The 20,178-nt window shown below is 37.2% G+C and overlaps 1 protein-coding gene across 4 annotated transcripts in view; it reads right to left on the bottom strand.

Moving 5' to 3' along the window:
• The window catches only part of SLC4A7 (solute carrier family 4 member 7), a 121,645-nt gene that overhangs the window by 21,556 nt on the left and 79,911 nt on the right, over window positions 1–20,178 (bottom strand). For all 4 annotated transcript variants that reach the window (XM_078151308.1, XM_020993181.2, XM_078151305.1 and 1 more), the window contains exons 12-20: window positions 17,985–18,159; window positions 13,829–13,962; window positions 13,209–13,454; window positions 9,267–9,372; window positions 7,281–7,442; window positions 6,793–6,906; window positions 3,519–3,680; window positions 3,100–3,351; window positions 494–562 (exon numbers count right to left, since the gene is read on the bottom strand). In XM_078151308.1, the coding sequence (XP_078007434.1) occupies window positions 494–562; window positions 3,100–3,351; window positions 3,519–3,680; window positions 6,793–6,906; window positions 7,281–7,442; window positions 9,267–9,372; window positions 13,209–13,454; window positions 13,829–13,962; window positions 17,985–18,159 (1,420 nt within the window). The remainder of the gene's footprint in view (window positions 1–493; window positions 563–3,099; window positions 3,352–3,518; window positions 3,681–6,792; window positions 6,907–7,280; window positions 7,443–9,266; window positions 9,373–13,208; window positions 13,455–13,828; window positions 13,963–17,984; window positions 18,160–20,178) is intronic.

The following is a 20,178-nucleotide window of genomic DNA, read 5'->3' as shown; positions in this document are numbered from 1 at the left end:
CCAGGCCCCCCCCTTTTCGGTTTTAGAATGCCCCTCCTCCTTCTCTCAGCACCAACTCTGTTAGGAAAGAGTCCTGGACTCTGAGCAAGGACAATCCTGGGTCTGACTCCTAGCTCAGTGACTCCTGGAAAATCACTCAACCTTTTGGATCCTCCATGGCCTCATCTATAAAATGAGGGCAAATATAAACATGGTATCTATTTACCTCACAAAGTTGTTGTGGGGAAGCAGATTAAAGCATTCAAGTACAGTGCTTTGTCAATTTAAAGTCCTGCAGAGATTATTATTATTTTCACTAGCTGTATTCTAAAGGACAGGTTAGGTCTTGATGCCTGGGAAAATAAGTTTTAATACAGCAATAACATTGGCTTTTCAAGGTATTGACATAAGGAAAAACAGACTTGCCCAAAGGGACACAGAATCACTACCACTTTAAAGCCAACCTTTTAAAATTGAAAATATCACAATAAAAAATTTTAAACTTTGAACTTGCCTGAATGCCTTTTAGTGAAGAAACTCCCATATACAGAAAAACACCATAGAGAACTGGCATTGGAATAAACTGTAAGTCAAAAGATCACAATCAGAATTCACACATGGAAACAGCAAAAAACAACAGCTAAGCACAAAGTGATACAGTCACTAGATCTCAATACACAAAAGAATAAGGTAAATAGTCCTGGGCACAAGACCAGGAGACCTCATGGTGACTCCAAATATATTCTATAAGAGAAGAAAATTTTAACAATGAATTGGCTCATAAAATCTGAATCCTTAAGTAGTTCAAGTTCCCTAACCAATACTGATAATGAAAGGTGACTTACAGACAACCTTTGTGTCAAACTACCACATTTGTGATGATCAGGCTTCAAGGCATGTATGTGTGGCTTAGAGAAAATAAATGCCAACCTCAGAACCAGCATGCTTTGGTTTTGGTCTTGGCTATGTAACCTTAGTAAGTTATTTAACTTTGCTGAGAGACTCAGTATGTTCAACTATACAATAAGGCAACTGAAAAAGAACGATCTCTTTAGTCCCATCCAGGGATAAATCCTAAGGCTATATAATTAAATACAGGATATGACAAAAGCATATTCTTTCTATACAAACAATCAACCATATAATCAATTGTGACAGGGAGACAACCTATAAAAGCAAATTAAAAATTATCATGTCATTTCTTATTTGGTGATAAACATGGCAATTAGTGTATTTTTTCTCAACTCCAAATCACAGTCAATATTAAAATGTTAGATGAATTTAATATCTAAACCATTCTCACAATAAATATTTTAAATGTACTTTAGGAATTATTATTATAATGATATAGATAATTACGTGTGCCTTAGGAAGTTACATAATCTTGTTTTTATGGTTTTTCCACAACGGGAGAAAGAAGTGTATGATTGGGGGGGTGGGGGGGGAAGCAGAAGTGGGAGAGAAGGTTAAAAACGCAGATTTCTCCAGCATGAGATTTAATACTCAAAAAAGTTAAAAACTTCGGCATTTAAGACAGAGGTGGTATTCTTTGATATTAAAACCTGTACATTGTTCAAGAGTGGTAGATGCATTCAGGAGAGACTTCAATTTGCTGAAGAGCAGCTATGTGTGTTTATTCATGCGCACAGCCAGAACTTCCTAAGTCAAGGCCCAGCGCTCTATCTGTTTTGCCATTTGGCTGCCTCAGTTATCCTGAGATGTGAACCTACATAACGAGGAGAAGGGGGCCCGTGACATCTACTCTGGGATGTCCAAGAAGCAACCAGAGATGAGTGACAGTAGCTCAGAGAGATTAGGACTGGAAATCTAGATGTGGCAATCATCTGCGTAGAGAGCACTGCTGAAGCCATTGAGGAGACCACCAAATGAGAGACCATAGGGAGAAAAAAGGAGACATCAAGAACCAGTCATACAAATGGGAGGAAGACCATGAGCAAACAGGTTTCTAGGAGAAAACCTAGAGGAATAGCTGTCCACAAGGCAAATGACAAGTCTAAGAGAAGTGAAGGAGGGCCAGCTGAGAAAAAGGCCACTAAATCTGGCAATGAAGAGAATACTGGCAACATTGGTGAACGAAGTTTCACTGAATTACAAGGCCAGATGACAGGTAAGTCAAAGAACAGGAAATGGGCACCTTTCTCAGAGTTTAACAGAGGAGATTCAGAGTCAAAATCCAGCAGGAATGGTCAGATCAAGAAGGGATTTTTTTACGGATAAGAGACATAGCCATGTTTGTGTGCAACAACGAAGGAGCCAACAGGATGAGAAGGAAAATAAGGGAGAAGCAGCAGGGATGATAAGGAGGGCAACTTTCTAGAGAAACCGGGAGGCTGTGGGATGTTGACATATCCTTAGCTTTTTGCTACTGGCAGCAATGAATACATACATTTTGTTAGGTAAGTGTATAATGATTTAAGACTAAACCAAGCTTCATGTCAGAATTGTTTTTCTATACAGTCTCCTTAAGAGCCTAAAGTTGTGCTATTTTAGGATTTCTAATTATTCTTCATGACATCTTTTCATCATACTTTTATTTTTTTTACTTAGTACTAGTATGGGTGCTTTCATTCTCCATTATTATTATTGTTTTTCACATAACCAAATTTGATTAAGCTTTGCCTATTTTATACAATATTGTCAATATTTTTATGAAGTTCTCTGTGTTTCATGGGTGTAGATCTTCGATGGGTGAATTACAGGAGGACAGATACAAAAGTCTCACTGGATAAGGTGCAGAGATGGTTGCAATGTGAACCACTAGAGAGTTTAATTCATGCCAATGAGATCGTGGATACATAGAATTACTTGAAGCATCTTTAGGTGGATTCTCCTCTACCTTTAGGCAAGCATACAAAGAAAATTATACAACAGTTTTTAAGATCATATTCTAGATTTAATATGCAAACTCCTATCAATTAAACATCATCTTTGAAAACTCTATACCATTTCAAATTTAATAACTACCACTAAAATCCTTTGAACTTAAAGTGAATTTAATAAACTCAAGCTTATTTTAATTGGACAATTTTTATACTACTAAACATGAGCTTCAACCTTAAAATATTGTTCTTAAGACAATTTAATGAAAAATTATCTTACCTTTAATATAGAAGTCATGAACACAGACAGGCCCATCAGAACAAAAATTAGTAAGCCTGTTACTCGCTGCTCCCGGATTCCCAGAAACTTAGGCTGTTCACCTGGAGCAGAACATTCAGATTCAACTTTTAAGCTGTTTACGTGACTTATGGACAGAACTGTCGCAGCCACAAACCATGGTAGACCCATAACTGAGCAAACGCCCAACATCACACCAACCATGAGCAAATCCAGATGATATCCAGCTCCTTTCTGTAAAGTCAAGCAAAGGTTTCTCATATTCTCAAGTGCCAACTCACTTTAGGAAAATATTTCCAGTAACAAATCAAGCAACTTATTTTTATGCCAGAGCCATGATGAAAATACTAACAAAATAATTCATATCTGAATTACTGAAGTAGAAAGAAAATTAAAATTACCTTCAACTTATGTTCCTTTCGATTTATGATGACTGCTGTGATTTGCTGATCCATGAAAATGAGGATAGTACAAAGCAGCGCTGGAATAGCAGCTATTAATAATGTCCACCATGGGTTATCGCCCAGTGGGCTGATGAGCCAACCCCTCTCTTTATGAGTAGGCTAGGGAGGAAAAAACATTTAAATAATAAAAGTTAAAAAAAAAAAAGGAGAAGTTTATAGGTCTCCTTCCTCTAATCCTTGGAAGCTACAGAAGTACTTCCATGTTTCACTAATGTTTGTTGAAAGAAAAGGCTAGAAGAACTTGGTTGAGAAACGCTCATGGAAAACCGGAGTTTTCTATGACATCTGAGCATAAGGCACTGGATGAAATGGCTCCAGGTTAGGACAGACAGCATTGTAATGGGCCTAAACTAGCATACCAAACTGCCTAAATGTCAGGATAGATACAAGAAAAGGCACTAAATTTAAAGTATGAATCCCAGCTCTCTGCCATTCACGCCTATATGACCTTGGGCATGTCATTCAACAGATGAAAGTCTATTTCCTCACGTGTAGAAAATGAAGGGATGTAATACTAATCTCTGAGAGCCCCTCTATAACTCTAGCTCCAATGATCCTTGACCCTCTATCTCAGGGATGAGGAACCTGTGGCCTCGAGGCCTTCTAGGTCCTTGGGTGCAGGCTTTTGACTGAGTCCAAGTTTTACACAACTAATCCTTTTATTATGAGGATTTGTTTTGTGAAGTTTGGATTCAGTCAAAGGGCTGCACATGTCGCCTTGAGGCCCTGGGTTCCCCACCCCAATCTCCTCTTCTCTTACATACTGCAATATGATTTATTTAAAGCAATGATTTTTAATAGTAACTGTGTGTTCAGAGGAGCTCTGTGCTCTAGTTCTGCCATCAAGGGATCCTAAGGTTAAGTATACACACATCTATCTACATATGCTTTAATTTCCTAATAGTTTTTTTTATGGAAATCACTTTTCTTCCATGAAAATAGTGGCAATTACAAACTGGAAAGTAAATATTTTGCTTATTTTCATGACTTCCAAATTCCTGAAATTTTCATGACCTCCGAAAAGATTTCCCTTACTAACCTAAACCCAATAATCAACATCACAATGTTGATGTGCTTGCAAACATTTTATACTTTACTGTCTATAAATTGCTTTTATTTTAGAGCTATTCTTTGTCTTATCTCCCTAGATATAATATAATCTCCTTGAGGCCAAACCCTCAAGGAAACATCCCAGTATCATAAAATCACAGGATGTTACATCTAGTTGGATGTTTAGTACAATGCTTAGAAAATGCCCCAGGTTCTGTCCTTCAACACATTTAGTCATGTAAAGTCTTTATGTTACTGTTTAAATATTAAGGCATTAGTAGACCCTTACAAGACTATAGCTCCTTAATGGAAGGGCTGTATCTAGAATCTAAACTCTTGCTGATGCTTTGCACATAACAGGTACTTAACTCAATATTTTTTAAATGCACTCTCTCATTTTACAGATTAAAAAATGAAGTTAAATAGTGGTACAGTCATTGGAAAAACAACCACTAGGTTCAAAGTCTGTGAGGACCAGAGATTAAGTCTTGGCTCTGTTTGCCCACCTGTACGGCCTTTGACAAGTCACTTAAAGAGAGGTCCAGAGAAAATTATCTCTAAAATAAGGGTACTGGACTTGATGTCCTATGAGGTCCTTTCTTGTTCTAAATCTGTGGCCTTTAAATTTATTTTTCTAAAGATCACAGCTATTAACAACCATATATTCCAAATATATTATTAATAATAATGGCTGACATTTATATAGATCTTTAAGGCTTAGAAAGCACTTATATATGTAATTTCATTTGGTTTTCAAAACAACTCTAAGAAGTAGGTGCTATTATTATCCCCATTTTACAATGAGGAAACTAAAGCTGGGAGAGGTTATATGACCTGCCCAGCATCACCCTACTATTAAATGTCTTAGGCAGGATTCTAATTCAGGTTTTCCTGCCTCAAAGTCTGACACTTGATCTCCTATGCAACTTGTCTGCCATAAATCTAACTGGCAAATAGTATTTTCTTACCATATGAATCAATGGATATCTACTTTAAGGCATTCTTTTGTTTGGGGGGGGGGCGCCCTAGGCAATGGGATTCAGTGACTTGCCCAGGGTCACAAAGCTGGTAAGTGTCAAGTGTCTGAAGCCGAATTTGAATTCGGATCCTCCTGCCACCAAGCCCGGTGCTCTATCCAATGTGCCACCTAGCTGTACTCCAGGGCATTCTTTTTAAAGGTCATTTAGTATAATGCGCTGCCAATTAAACACATGGAAATGCTAAAAAGAAAAAAAATTTTAACAATTTCACATCAAAGTAACCCATGTTTTATATAAAGGAAATGTAACTTATAATAAATTATTAAGATGTATCAGAACATTCCCATTGAAGAGAAAAATAAGCACTTGGTGCTACAATACTGCCAACAACAAATTGCGTTGAACAGAATCACTTCTTAGTATAAGACTGTTCTAATTTAGCAGGCATCTTCAATCTGAAAGGGCAGACTTCAACTCCATCCATATGTCCTCTCAGCCTTCTGGTGGGAATTCCCTAGCTGGAGCATGTGCGTGCACACACACAAACCTCACTTTCCTGTCCTAGAAGAACTGTGGCAATTCAGTCCCCGTAGAAAATAAGTAATACTTCACTAACTCCTTGTTCAATAAGCAATCTGTAAACTAACTTGACCATTCCACAAGCAAAGATGAAGAGTCTGATCTGCTCAAGGTGCTAGGGGACCAACAAAAGAATCACACAGTCCTCGCTCTGCTGGAGCTAAAATTCTATTGATGGGCACAGTGTAGACAGCCTAAGTAAGTACTAGGACTGGAACTCCTGAATAGAGAAGGTTGAGATGCCTGGTCAATAGAAAGAGTCACAAAACGCTGAGCAAGCAGAGAGACATGAGAGGTGCAGAGAAAGCAGAAGAGGCAGGAGAGGTAGCAGGCACACTACCCGCTGCCAGGCATGCTCCTGGGCACTCTTTCACCCACATCCCCCCTCTGTGCCCTATTAGCTGGTCCCTTCGCCCCTTACTCTCTTTTCTTCCCTTCTTTCCCATACCCCCGCAGGCCCTCTGTCCCTTTAGAAAAACATTGTGTTTTAAAGCTCCAAGAATAACAAGAAAGGCCACGGTTCCTCTTGTGGCTTTTACACTGCTCATCAATAGCTATTATATAAGGACACCTCCTCACACGTTTGTGTGCATGACCTTTACCTCAAATTTTTCAGGAACGTGAAGTTTAGGAGAAGGAATACCCACAAGGTAGTCAATGGCAACCATAGTCACTATCGTGAGAAACACAGCAAAATCACTGATGGTCGATCGGACCTAAAGGAAAAGCACCAAGTTAGTGTGTAAACGTAGTGGATACTATGCACTCTTCCCAAATAACTCACAGCAGTCACAAATCATGAAATAGGGGGTGGTTTGGGTGATGAAAATGTTTGTGAACTAAATCTGCATTTAATTCCCCAAAGAGTAGATATCTAACTATATATGTGACTAAAATAGCTTTTCTCACAGATTCTCCTCCTAAGTAAACTCAGAAATGGCCACATACCACGCACACTCGCTATGAAACGCAACATTCCTGGTCCTCTTTAAATCTCTGACACAAAAATGATTAACCTCAATGCAAGACTAGTTTTAATTTAAATACAAATTATTAATTTTTTACAACCTCCAAAGTTGTATTCAATTACCTTGGTAGGAAAATAACGCTTGGTCTTAAATTGCTTCAGGAATGATGAGAGAAAAAACGTTGTGAAGAATAAGATGACACACCAGAAGAGCACATCAGGAATATAGGGCCCATGAAGACCACAGGCTGGGCCCAGGAAGACACCATGATACTGTTTACATTCCTGGAAAAAAAGGGAAGAAATTCTGGCTCTTTTAAAGTCAACTGAAGTCATTATTTGCTCCTACCTTTTTCCAAACAGTGAAAGGGTGACTAAATTACCCATCAAGCACAATCAGTTGGAGCCAAGATGGTTATCACAGAACAATTCTGCACAAATGTGCTTTTTCACTAAAGGTAGGTTTTTCACTAGAGGCAGGTATTCAAACGGAATAAAAAAGACAGGTGAAACCTTAGTTGGCAGGAAGAGGGGTGACAGGGAGACATTCCAGAAAGATGTCTTCCAACAGCAGCACTCTCATTAGAGGGCAACTGCTGGCCAGACCACCATTTCTTCTTTCTGCCTGACCGCAACACAGGAGAGAATGTGAGCAAGTGAAAAACAATAAAGCAGAGGTTTCTGAGCCACTCAGAAAGGCCAACTACAGAAGGAGTCTCTCATGAATTCTACTCGTCTACAGAAAGAATGGACTGGCTGGGCTTGTGAAGAAACGACGGGAGAAAGATTCTGAGATGAGAGCCACGTCGAAGGCACCAGTCCAGCTTTCTCATGCCTCTTGTCTGCAGCTCTGGAGAGCAAGAATGCCTTCACAAGTAGAAACGGTGAGTTGGTATTACTCACTGTTCACTGCCATTCTCTATCAGCTCACATAAACAGACTTAATTCAATGAAACTCCATTACATAGTTTTCATAAGCCAAATATGAGCTGCTTTTAGTATCAGTAAAGTTGCCCCAATATTAGTAAGAAAGATGTCTGGTACACCTTGCCAGTAAAATTTCTTCCAAAAATAAAATGCATTAGCTAAAACATTTTTTTAAAAGCTAATACTAACTTTACTACATTAAAAACTGGCTTTAAAAAATGAAATGTGATTTCAAAAGTAACAATTTCAATAAATAATTAAGGAACAATGCTTCATTCCAATGTAGATGAAATGAACTGCATTTGCCTATACTAGACTACCTGCATTCTACCCTAGTTGTATCATAATCCTTTTAATGTCTCTTGTCTCATCCTCCTCTGAGGGACTTTTGACAAAGGCTGATCTCAAGCAAGGATAATGCTTGGGAAAGAACTCACGTCTATGACTATGAGTTTCTATAGCAGGGCCTACACCAGAAAAGACAGAACAGCCTAGAAGAGATGAGAGCTGTGGTGTTCATCCCTGGGAATCTACCTAGTACATCAGGAAAACAAGTTCCCTATCGAGACAAGTCAATGAACAAGAAGTAAGCAATGACTGGTTGGGCCCACTGCCGTGGTCAAATCCAGTGGAAGCAGATATTTTGGTTAAAAGACAATTTTAATCATTATTACATTCTATTTTTATGGTGCTTTATAGTTTGCAAACTGCTTTCTACACAATATCCCTATAATATAAGTGGTGCAAGTATTACTATCCTGATTTTATACAGGAGGAAACGGGCTGGAAGGTGAGCCCAGACCCAAACAGACAACAGTAAGGCAGTTCTCCTTCCACTGCTCTCCAGCCATTCTCTGAGATGTTCAGTCAGCTGAGCTAGAAAGTGAGACCATTCTTTTCGTTGGTAATATTTTAATAAGCCATCTGCTTGAGGCTCATCTCTTGTTACAGTTTTTTCCCCCTTTTTACTTAAGTGGTTTATAACAGGATGATAAACTTTATTTGACTCCATAGCAGGCTCAAAATCAATTCTAAATCTAATGGCTATATCTTAAAAGTTTTCTAAAACCATTTCCATATGAATTGGAAAAGCAAATGGAGGTTAATGAGAATAAAGCTGTCATGAAGTCAAAACTAACTTGCAAAATGAATAGTATTTTTCAAGTATATTTCAATACTCACTTCAACAGTGAGGTTGCCCCATGAAATTGTCTGTGATGACCGATTCATTGCGATCCATTTCTTGAGCGTTTCATTGCTAGGATTTGGAGGCTCAGTACACAAGCATCTAAGAACCATTAAAGGAAATGCTTTCACAGTTGATGTGTTTAATTTTGAAATTTAATTAAACTAAGAATGCAGCATGGCAATTTTTGACATCTTAATATTTTTACCACATAGAAATCTGAGGGGAAAATATATCTTATACTACTATTAAAGGATAACAGAGAACATGGTCTTCATTACGTATAATTTAACATAACAAATACCCACTCAAAAATACATACTTAATAGAGAAAGGATAATTAAGAAAGCCTTTAAGGAGGATTAATTTCTAAAAGAATACAGAAGATACTACGACCCAAAGCAGCCTATCTACAAATGCAGCCCAACTACAGAATAAATAAATGCAAAGACAGTCAAAGGAGTTAGTGTTAGGAGAGACTATATCTTAAGGGAAGAGGGAGAGGTCAGAAGGGAATTAATGCCAAGCATGCAGAACAATGGTGAGTCCAAAGGCATGGGAAAGAGAGATAAGGCGGGTTAGGAATAAGGAAGAGGACAATTTGAATCTCACACAGTGTGAGCAGGGGAGTAATGTCCAAGAGAGCTGAAAAGATACATGGAGTTGTATATGGCTTTGAAAGCTAAACAAAGGAATTTTATTTAATCCTAGAGGCAACAGGGAAACAGTGGTGTTGACTGAGGAGGAGTCCAAGATTGAATTTAGAGGAAAATTACTTGGGCAGTAAGTGTCTTTGGAGGTGGGGAAAAGACCTGAGGCAGGAAGAACAATTAGGAGGCTATTGCAATAACACGAGAGAGAAAAGGGGACCTTAACTAGGTGGAGAGGAGTTAGATGCAAGAGATGCTATAGAATGAGAAAGGAAAATCTGGCAACTGATCGTGAATAAGAGAAAGTGAAGATTCTAGGATAATGTTGAAGTTAAAAACCTGAAAGGCTAGTGGTGCCTTCAACAGAAACCAGGAAACCTGGAAGAGAAGAAGACTTAAGGAGAAAAATAATGTTGAATTAAAGATGTCTCCAAGAGTTTCGGCCAAGATGGCTACCCGAATGGAGGCAGATCACCCAATACCACAAACCTAACTCCAGCAAAAACCTGAAATTTATATTACTGAAGAAACTTGCAAGTGACCAGAATTTCTTCCACACTAGAACTGCACAAAAAGTCAGCCACAAGCCCAGGGACAAAAGGAAAGAGAACAGCTACAAAGATTACATCAGCACAGGTAAACAAGCTGCAGCTTCCCAGCATAACCAAAAGTATGTGTAACCTACAAGACTATGTATCTTGAGACTACTATGGAGGTCCTAAGGTCCTAAAGTCCTAAGGTGGGGGGATCTTGGAAACCTTGGGAGCATCACCAACTATAGCCCAAACTATAGGACTCCAAAGTTCCTAGCACTCTGCCCTGAGAAGGCACAAAAAGCAATAAAGATCCAGCCTGACCAACTGCAAAGATCTAAGAGAAAAACAAAACGATGCATGGTTGGACATAGTCACCGTGCCAATTCATTTTCTTTGATCATGCTTATCTGTCACACGGGAAAGAGGTTTTGTTGCCGTTCCTGCTGCTATTGCCAATATTAAATAAGAAGGGGTTATGAGAAAAGACGACAAGTAGCAACAGGGCTACCAGAAAAGAAAATAACTGTACACATATGAGAACATAAAAAAGGTCAGAAGGAAGCACAGACAAGGAGAGATTTCAAGGAAGCACATGGAATCATCTTTAAAAGAACATCAAGCAGATATGAAATGGAGACTCATGATTTCAAATATAATTCTCTTATTTAGGTTCTGTTGTGTATAAGGAACTGCTTTCTTTTTTGGCATTTAAAATCAATATAAAAATATATGATAAAATTTTAAATTTTAAAATGGGGGAGAGGGCCGGGAGAGAATGTCACTGGAACATCTACTTTGCAATGTCAAGTAGATAAATGGTAATACAGGACTAAAGCTCAGGAGACATATTGGGACTAGAAATATATGTCTGGGAGTACTCTGTACAGAGATGGTAATTAAACCCATAGGAACTGCTCAGGTTACTAAGAAAGAAGCATATAGAGGAAAGGGGGCCTAGACAGGATCTTGGGGAACACTCACAGTTAGGCAGGAATGATAAAAATGACGAGTCAGCAAAGGAGCCATGGAAAAAAATGGTCAGACAAGAGGAGAATGTACAGGCAGTAACTATAGAAAGTTTTTGCTAGGAAATAAGAAAGAATAATGCTTAAATGGATGGTAGGGAAGGGTTATTTCTGTTTTTGTAAAGGACAAAGGATATCCGGCATGTTTAAAGGCAATAGGGAACCAGCACATAGGAAGAGTCGGAAAACTGGGAGTGGGGTTAGTGAGATTGTAATCACTGAGCATGATTGGGGGTCTGGGGAGGGGGTGGGAGGTGTGGTAATGATGTAAAGAGGTTCGCCTTGTCAGGTGTCACCTGTCAGAGATTGGGGGAAAAGAAGCAAGATGAGAAGACGATATCAAAAGGTTCTGAGATTAAGAGAAGGGGAAAAAAGGGAACTCGCTTTGAATGGCTTCAATTTTTTCAGCACAGTAGGAGGTGAGGTCTGTGTGTTGGGAGAAGTATAGGTTAGATTTGGTCGAATGGACAGAAGAGGGGGGAAAGAACAATTAATGGTAGAAATTTGTGATGGGAATTCCAAGCAGCAATGAGGTCGGCTGAAAAGCGACAGCCAAGAGAAATGATCACAAAGAAGAAATAAATGAATAGTTAGAACTCCTAGGAGGCAATAAGCCAAAGCATAAACTGAGTCATATACATGTCAATAATCTTTAAAGGTATCACTGCCAGGACGGAGAAAAGGAAGAACAAATTAGAACATCATTACAGCCTAGAAATAGTTAATATAAGGATAAATAACCCTATGTATTTCAATAATCCCAGAAGGCATCAGTATATTAAAACACGGAAAAATAATTTACATCAAAGTGATGATCTTAAGCCATTAACACAAGCTTAAATTTCATTCAACATACTGTTGATTAAGGCTGGGAATGATATAAAACTAATTTTAGGGAAACTTTAAATTTTTGAGTTTCAGTATTTTTTTAGAAATCCATCAAATTTAATCAAGAAAGCTTAATAAGTAAAAAGCTTTTTAATTTTCTAAATAATACAAAGAAAAGCATCTCTTTCCAGTAATAGACTAGTAGGTTATACAAAACAGAACTACTGCTTTACCTATGCATAGAACTCAATGTAGTTCAAAGTTAAATGATACTAATTCCAATGTCTTTTTGTTTAAAACTCAAAGAAATTTTTCTCCATGAAATATACAGGTGGTTATTCTCTTTTGGTCTAAGACATAAAAAAGTTAGCTCTTCTGTCATATTCATTGTATCAAGAGGTCTGAATTTCTTCCATTTCACCAATATTCTTGTTTAATCACAACCTCCAAAAGGGATAATGATGCTCTTGCGGTCACAACACACACATTGCAGAGCCAAGACTGATGGAGAATTCAACAAGATGACAGTAATGCAAGTGAATGCCTCTGTGTTATTGGACTTCACAAAGGCCTAGCCCTAACTATACATAGTGTTTCTGCAATGTTTAGGAAAATGCAAAAATAAATGTAATACGTATATGTATGATACACTATATGTTTTAAAATACAGTTTTGCAATGTACTGCATTTAATTTTAATAGTTTAGAAAATACATAGCTAGCTAACAAAATTCTTATAGATCACAGAGGGTCCAGCAGATCAGTTCGGCAATTAATGATTCTGTCTACATCCCCATTTTGGTATATTACACCTTGTTAGTAACAAAGTGAGGTCTTTTAACTCTGAATTAAAATGAAACATGATAACTAATTAATAAACAAATTAAGAGAAACACTTACGAATAGGATGTCAGTTTGTCTAGGTCATTGTGCATGTTAAAAGCATAGACTTCTCCTAAATGAAAGAGCTTTTCCAATGCTTCATAGATAAATATGATGCAAATAAGAGCTGCGAAGGCTTCTTCGGTAAACCGAGTGATGTAACACACAAGGCTGCTTGCATCTGTTGCTACCAAGACAACACACAAGAAGGAAGTCCAGAGACCAATGCTGGTCCGTAATGATAGATAGGAAAGACTGTAATCTCTGTTTAAAAAGAAACATGCACATATGTAGTACAAGTCAAAAGCAGCACTTTCCCTCACATTCTTTAAAAATGCATAACATGAAACTAAACATCCTAAGAGACATTAAATGGGCAACAAATGGAAATAAGGAAATGAAATCTTTTCTTTACTTTGAGACTATCTTCCTTCCATTAACAAACTTAAGTTTTATTTTTGCATAAATATTCACACAAAAATTGACAAGGAAGATATGTGTAACTGCAGATACTTCAAAGAATATTGATTTTAAACATTTAACAGATCCTAGTTTTCACAGCCTGAAAATAATCACTGAAATACATTTCCCCTTAATTTTAGAAAATATTACACAAAGCTAAAAGAACTATCACTTACTTGCAGAATTTAAATAATATTTTTTCAAATACAAGAACTGGTCCTGTACTTCCTAATATTGTAAGTGGCTGCCCAGAAAACAATGAATAGGCGATCCCAGTTAACGATGCTCCAAAAAGAGATTCTATTGCACTCTGGTTTTGGGGAGAAAAGCCATAAAAACAAATCCATCACAGATATTCCATTAATCTGCTATAAGCACATAGGCATCTAGAAAGGAAGCCTGAATAAAAATATTAATCAAACAAATGATACCATCATTTATGGCAGTATAAGCTACACAGTCAGTAAGAAAAAAACTTAAAAATATTTATTCAACAGAACATGCCAGACCAAAAGTAAAAACTGTAAAAAAATGTGGAACATTAACACATGTAGGGAAATATGCCTTTCCTCCTACTTATTACAAGGTATGTTCTGCCACATACCTGCATTAAAACTTAATATGACGAAACCATTCATGAGGCTTTAGTAAAAACACTGATTGACTGTCACTAAGGCATTTTTTATCTAACAGACAAACAAGAAACCTATATATACATATATATATATATATATATATACACACACACACACACACACACACACACATATACACACACACACACACCCCAAAGGCCTATTCAGAAACGTTCCCAACGCTGAAACTAAAATCCTACGTATAAACTAGTCAGGGAAAAGTCAGGGAAAAGAAAATTCTAGTAATTTTCTTATACTTTTTCTGGATTTTTAAAAATTTTAAAACAATAAGTTCTCTTTTATTATTAAAGTTTGAAAAAGAGAATAACCATGAAAAGAAGCCAACCTGCCTCAAAATGAAAGCATGCTAACTTAGGGCCACTATCAAAATATGACTGGGGAAGCAACAAACAACTATTTGACAGGAAAATATTTTTTAAAATTAGAATTAACTGCTCACCAACACCCCACCCTTCATTAAACTGGCCTAACAACAGTATAAGGAAACTAGAATAAGGCGGAAAATAACTGTAAGAAAAGTAAATTTGGGTCAAATAGGATGTCCCATGGTCCCCTTAACTGCAATACAACCTCTTTCAAAATTTAAAAGTGACCTTATGTTATGGAAGCAAAATTAAATGATTAACTTACAACCTGGATTGTGTCCACAGGCAAAATTGTCTGAGGGAGTAAGCGTCATACCAACAATAACATGTTCAACTGTGTAAATGTTTCATATTATGAAATAAGACAACATACTTGGAATTTGTCCTTGAGTTCTAGATTAATAATGAACTGTCTTAAACTCTGCTGAAATGCATATTTGTTAGAACTAATTTATATAGTAGTATAGGTGACAAAAGAAATATAGATAAAATGGTATCTGAGAAGAGAAAGCCAAAACTATTGCAAAGATAGTACAGTAATGAAGCGATAATACAACAGCAAACAGGAAGAGTCAGGGACCAGCTCCTGAAACTCCTCAGCGAGGGTCAACATATAAAACTCCACATATACCATTTACAGGAATGTTTCCTCCCTTTGGAATGATAGTATGTATGAATGCATCTGTTTATTTTGGCATCTTTCTGCCCACAAATCTCCCCTTGCCCTCTGGAGGGCTGGGTCCTCCATTCTCAGACTCAGCCTGCTGCGTGTGCTATGCCACCTCGTTTCTTATTCTCTCTCCCCTAGGTCTCCTACCTAGTTCGATCCAAATCAACCCACAACTCCAGAGAGACACATCAGCCATGCTCTGGTCAATTATACCCTCATATACACAACACTCATTCCTTATTCCAAGCCAGATCTATCCTCACTTCTCTCTCCCTACAACCACCTTCTACTATACTACTCTGCAAAACCTACCAGCACTGGAGGCAGACATCCCTTTAACAAAGAATTATTTTTTTCATCTTCCTCTATCTCCTTGACCTAAATGAACCTGGCTCTCTGGAAATAATTTATACTCCACTGCCCCTTCCCACTGACAGGGCAATTTTACCCAATCCTCCCAAAGAAAAAGGAAATCTGCCCTGAATTATCAACATGCCTTTCAAAACAATAAGAAAAAATGACACTCTCCCTTTTCATCATTTCAAGTCCACAACATATTTGTCTGTTCTCTTCATATCAAAACTGCCATTATCTGCTGTCTCCTGAATCATTTCCTAACAACCTTTCCAGAAAACTTCAGCATCAAGTCCACATTCTTCCTTTTTCCTTAGTTCACAGTAGTCAGCACTTAAGTGATTTCAATATTCAGGCTAATGAGCCTTCATCTCATGGTTCCTGAACCTCTTTGTTTTGTAGACCTCCAAAAGTACTCCACAACAACTAGTCCAACTCTCTGAACTTTCTCATTTTAAAAGACGACTTCAACCTCTCCAAGACCTCCAATACTCCATCTTATCTATCCTCTCTTCAATCAACCAACCAATCCATCAATCGATAAGCACTATGCTAAATGCAGGAGAGAAAACTACAAAGAAAAGAGCCAAGGGGAAAAGCCCCACTCTTCAGGTTCTAACAGAAGAAACAACAAACACAGATTAGCACAGTGCTTGGCACATAATAGGTGCTTAATAAATGCTTGCTGATGACCGTTTATACAGAAAAAATATAAACAGAATGAATAAGAAGTAGGTAAATACAAGGCAGTTTGAGAGGACGGGTACTAGAGGGGAGGAGACAACAGGAAATGCTACTTAATACATTTAGAAACATTATTCTGAGAAGAGGCTCACAGGCTTCACCAGACTGACAGAGGGGTCCATGACACACCACAGGCGGCTCTGAACACTCCTCTCTCCCAACCTTTTTGCCAGATTAATCTTTTTAAAAGCACAAACACAACTTACGCTTTTTTGCCTCGATGCCTTCATTCACACTATTCCATCTAGAATGAACTCTCCTACCACATCTACCTATCAAAATCCTAGCCATCCCCCAAGGCCCAACTCAAATACTATAAAAGTATTCACTATCACAGAAGCCGGAAATTAAGCGTCTTTCCTCTGGACTCCTACCAATCATCAAATACTTCCTGTGCTGTACTTATATGTGTACATGTCTTAAGTCTTTGGCTTATGAGATCCTTTAAAAAAACAAAGGACTACATCTGTATCCTCGACATCCAGCCCAGTGCCTGGCACAAAACGGAACTTAATAAATTTGTGTTGATTGATTAAATACCAATTATTTGAAAATGTAGCTTTTTTAAAAAAAATTAAAGCAAAACAAATGAGATTTTATGATATTCTAAAACAACTGCTTAAAAATTCATATTTCAAAGAAAAAACTATTAGGTTTATTTTCATAATAAGTCTATGTAGTACTACACTTAAATTACTTATAAAACCATTTTTTAAAATTAAAGAACCAAATTTTTAGGCTTTGTTAGATTTCAGAATTTCATCAAAAGTAAGTTTTATACCAATGGTAAATTTAACAGTAGAAGAAAGAATAACTCACAATTCATAATTACGAACCATCACATTCAATCAAGTGCCAAAAAAAAAATATCAAGATTTCCAAGGCATTAGATATTAGATTAAAAGATACAATTCAATACACAATAACCACTTATAGTATTACCAACAAAAGAAAAAACATTTACGTTTATTTTTGTCACATTAAAAGAAGATTTTAGTAAACCACTCTTCCCTTGGGCTAGCTTTTTTATATTTAGATTAAACAGCAAAAAGTTAAAGAAAGCACCATTACAGAACCCAGTGTTTCTACAATTGTTTGAGAGCCCACAAAACAGGCCAAGGCCAACTAACCAGGTCAAGCTTATCCTCCTTCAGAAGGCCTCAGAAGATGGCATACCACTCTTACATTTCTCCACCCACCTCCCACTGCTCTTTTCCTCCTCCTCCTCCACCCCATCCTCCCCTACCCCACCACCACCCCAAACAAAGACAATATAAGCCCTTTCTCAATTTATAAAGAAAGCCATTCAACCAGCAAGCTAGGACAAACATTTGTTTTTACCTCCACTGTGCAGCTTCTCCTGTTCACATGTGTTCCCCACATTTTCCACAGCAATTACCTCTAGGGAAAGTCTGCTTTGGGGCAGGTTAATCAAATGCTGTGGGTAAACTCTTCAAATACAAGTATGAATAGACGAGACAAATGCAGAGACACTTGCCTCTGAAGATCTAAAAGCCTGGCCACTACCATTCTTTGTACTCACTATTCTGCCTTCTGTAGCTTCTCCAAGGAGCCCTCCAAAAGTGATTACAGGAGACATACAGGCACAGTATAGGAAAAGAATCGAGGCCAGGCACTGCAGGCTTAATGCATCCTTGAAGTCACTCAAGAAAAAAGGTGCTTTCCTTTTGATGTCAAGTATCAAACCACCAAAAAGCCTAAATAGGTGAGATGAAACTCGTCAAACTGTACACTGAAGGATTCTAGCTAGTTTCAACTCATAGTATGGACTACACAAGATGGCCAGTGCCTATTGCTTGTCAATAGACTTTAAAATCATGATACACATGGAAGAAAATACAATAATTTAGTCTAATTCGAGGATGACAAGGGTTTTTAGAAAGCTGATTACATTATATTTGACCCAAAAAAAAGACAAATGAGAAGTTACAATATCTATTATGGGCTACATACTAAAAAGATTGCAGTCACATCATTTAATAATTGATGAAATCCTAGACACAAACATATAGGAGAAGTAGATGTACAATGCAAATTTTAAAATCCAGCCACACAACTTAAAGACAACTTGAATATATAGGACTCACTCCTACTAACTATATTCTATAACTACACTTTTGTATACACTTAGAAACATTATTCTGAAGAACAGCCTCAGAATTAATCTGAAAGGAATTTTAATCTCACTTTTCTGCATTAAATACACTACATCATTGTGAACACAAGATACAGCCAGGCATGGCAGATACTGAGCTGTCTTTGGAGCCTGGAAGACCTGGTTTCAAGCTCCACTGACACATTAGTAGCGTGTCAAACCTCTCAGTGCTCTGGTCAGGTTCTAAGACTACAAAGTGCCGACAAGGTACCTCACCCTTGAGTGAGCTTCCTCCACTGGAAGTGAAATTTAGAATCAATAAAATCTCAGGTCCAGTTTTTTCTCTATCCCTGTTTATAAAGGTCTACAGTATGTATTCTGCAGTATGTTATGGGAGGTTGAGAAAAGTAATTGAATATTTTAGCCAGTATAATGAAATAACATAAAATTTAAATAATGAAGAAAAACACTGCAGTATGTTTCCACATAAAATTATAAGCACTGGGATATGTTTAAATAATTCACTCTGCATTCAAAATATTTCCTAATTTTTCTGTATATAATAAACTTAAATAAACATGGAAAAAAATTTCAGTTGATAAAAGCAACATTAACATTTACATACCAAAGTCATGTCATTTAAAATGTTTATGTCACTCTTAAGCCTTTAGGAAACACACCTTGATACTGAATAAAATTTTGAGAGTAAAGAAGCAAAAATCTGTTGCTTGTCTATATAAGTTTACTATAACATTTTAAAAGGATAAGTCATTATTCAATTATTGATAGCAATAACGATGAAGGAAAGAACTGCATTAATAAGCCAAGTTTTCAGGTATGTACAGTATAGTGTTTTAGTGCCTTACATGATTTCCTCCTCCCCCAGCAATTTCTCCTTTGCTGTCTTTTCCTTAAATTTAATTTAATCTTAAACTTAATTTCCTTAAACTTAATTAATTTCCTTAAATTAATACTAATACTGGGTCCCAGTCTCTAAGCAAACATTGACCAAATACAAAGGTTATCATTATACAAAGGTAATATCCTGAAGTATATTACAAAGTAAGCCTATCAAAGATTAAAATTAACATAGATAAGGCCAAAGTAATTTACATAAAGATAATTTTAAAACTGAGTACATCATAAAGTTGGCTAACGTAAGGTTCTAAAGCCACTTGGGTCTATGTGTCTGGCCACCACTGTGTCCTCTGTTGCCACTGTCCAAAGAGCCAAAAAAATGTGATATGCCTTGGCGAACTCCTGGAAAAAGGCTCCAAGAACTCCTCAGGGAAAAAAAAAATCCTCCCAAGTTTTAGTGAAAAAGGAATAAATATCTATCTGCCTATCTATCTATCCTTCTAGCTATCTATCTATTTATAGCACTTCAGGCCATTTACCAAAATCTCTAACACCTGCTCTATGGCAAATGCTTTACTGAACAGATTTTGAGGATTCAGAATCTGTGGGCAAAGAAACAACTGTTGTTGAACGCTATCCTAGTAAAATGGAATTAACACATTTATCTCCATTCAAGGAGAATCAGAAAGTATTTGAAAAGTGTCAACTACGTTCCTGCACAGCTAAGTTTTTGTTCTTTGTTCCAATGACAAAATCTCCAAGT

Source organism: Phascolarctos cinereus, unplaced genomic scaffold (genome assembly GCF_003287225.1).
Source record: "Phascolarctos cinereus isolate Bilbo 61053 unplaced genomic scaffold, phaCin_HiC Scaffold_1;HRSCAF=81, whole genome shotgun sequence".
Taxonomy (NCBI): Eukaryota; Metazoa; Chordata; class Mammalia; order Diprotodontia; family Phascolarctidae; genus Phascolarctos; species Phascolarctos cinereus.
The sequence above is the reverse complement of the archived record's forward strand: the minus strand, read 5'-3'. Positions and strand labels throughout refer to the sequence as shown.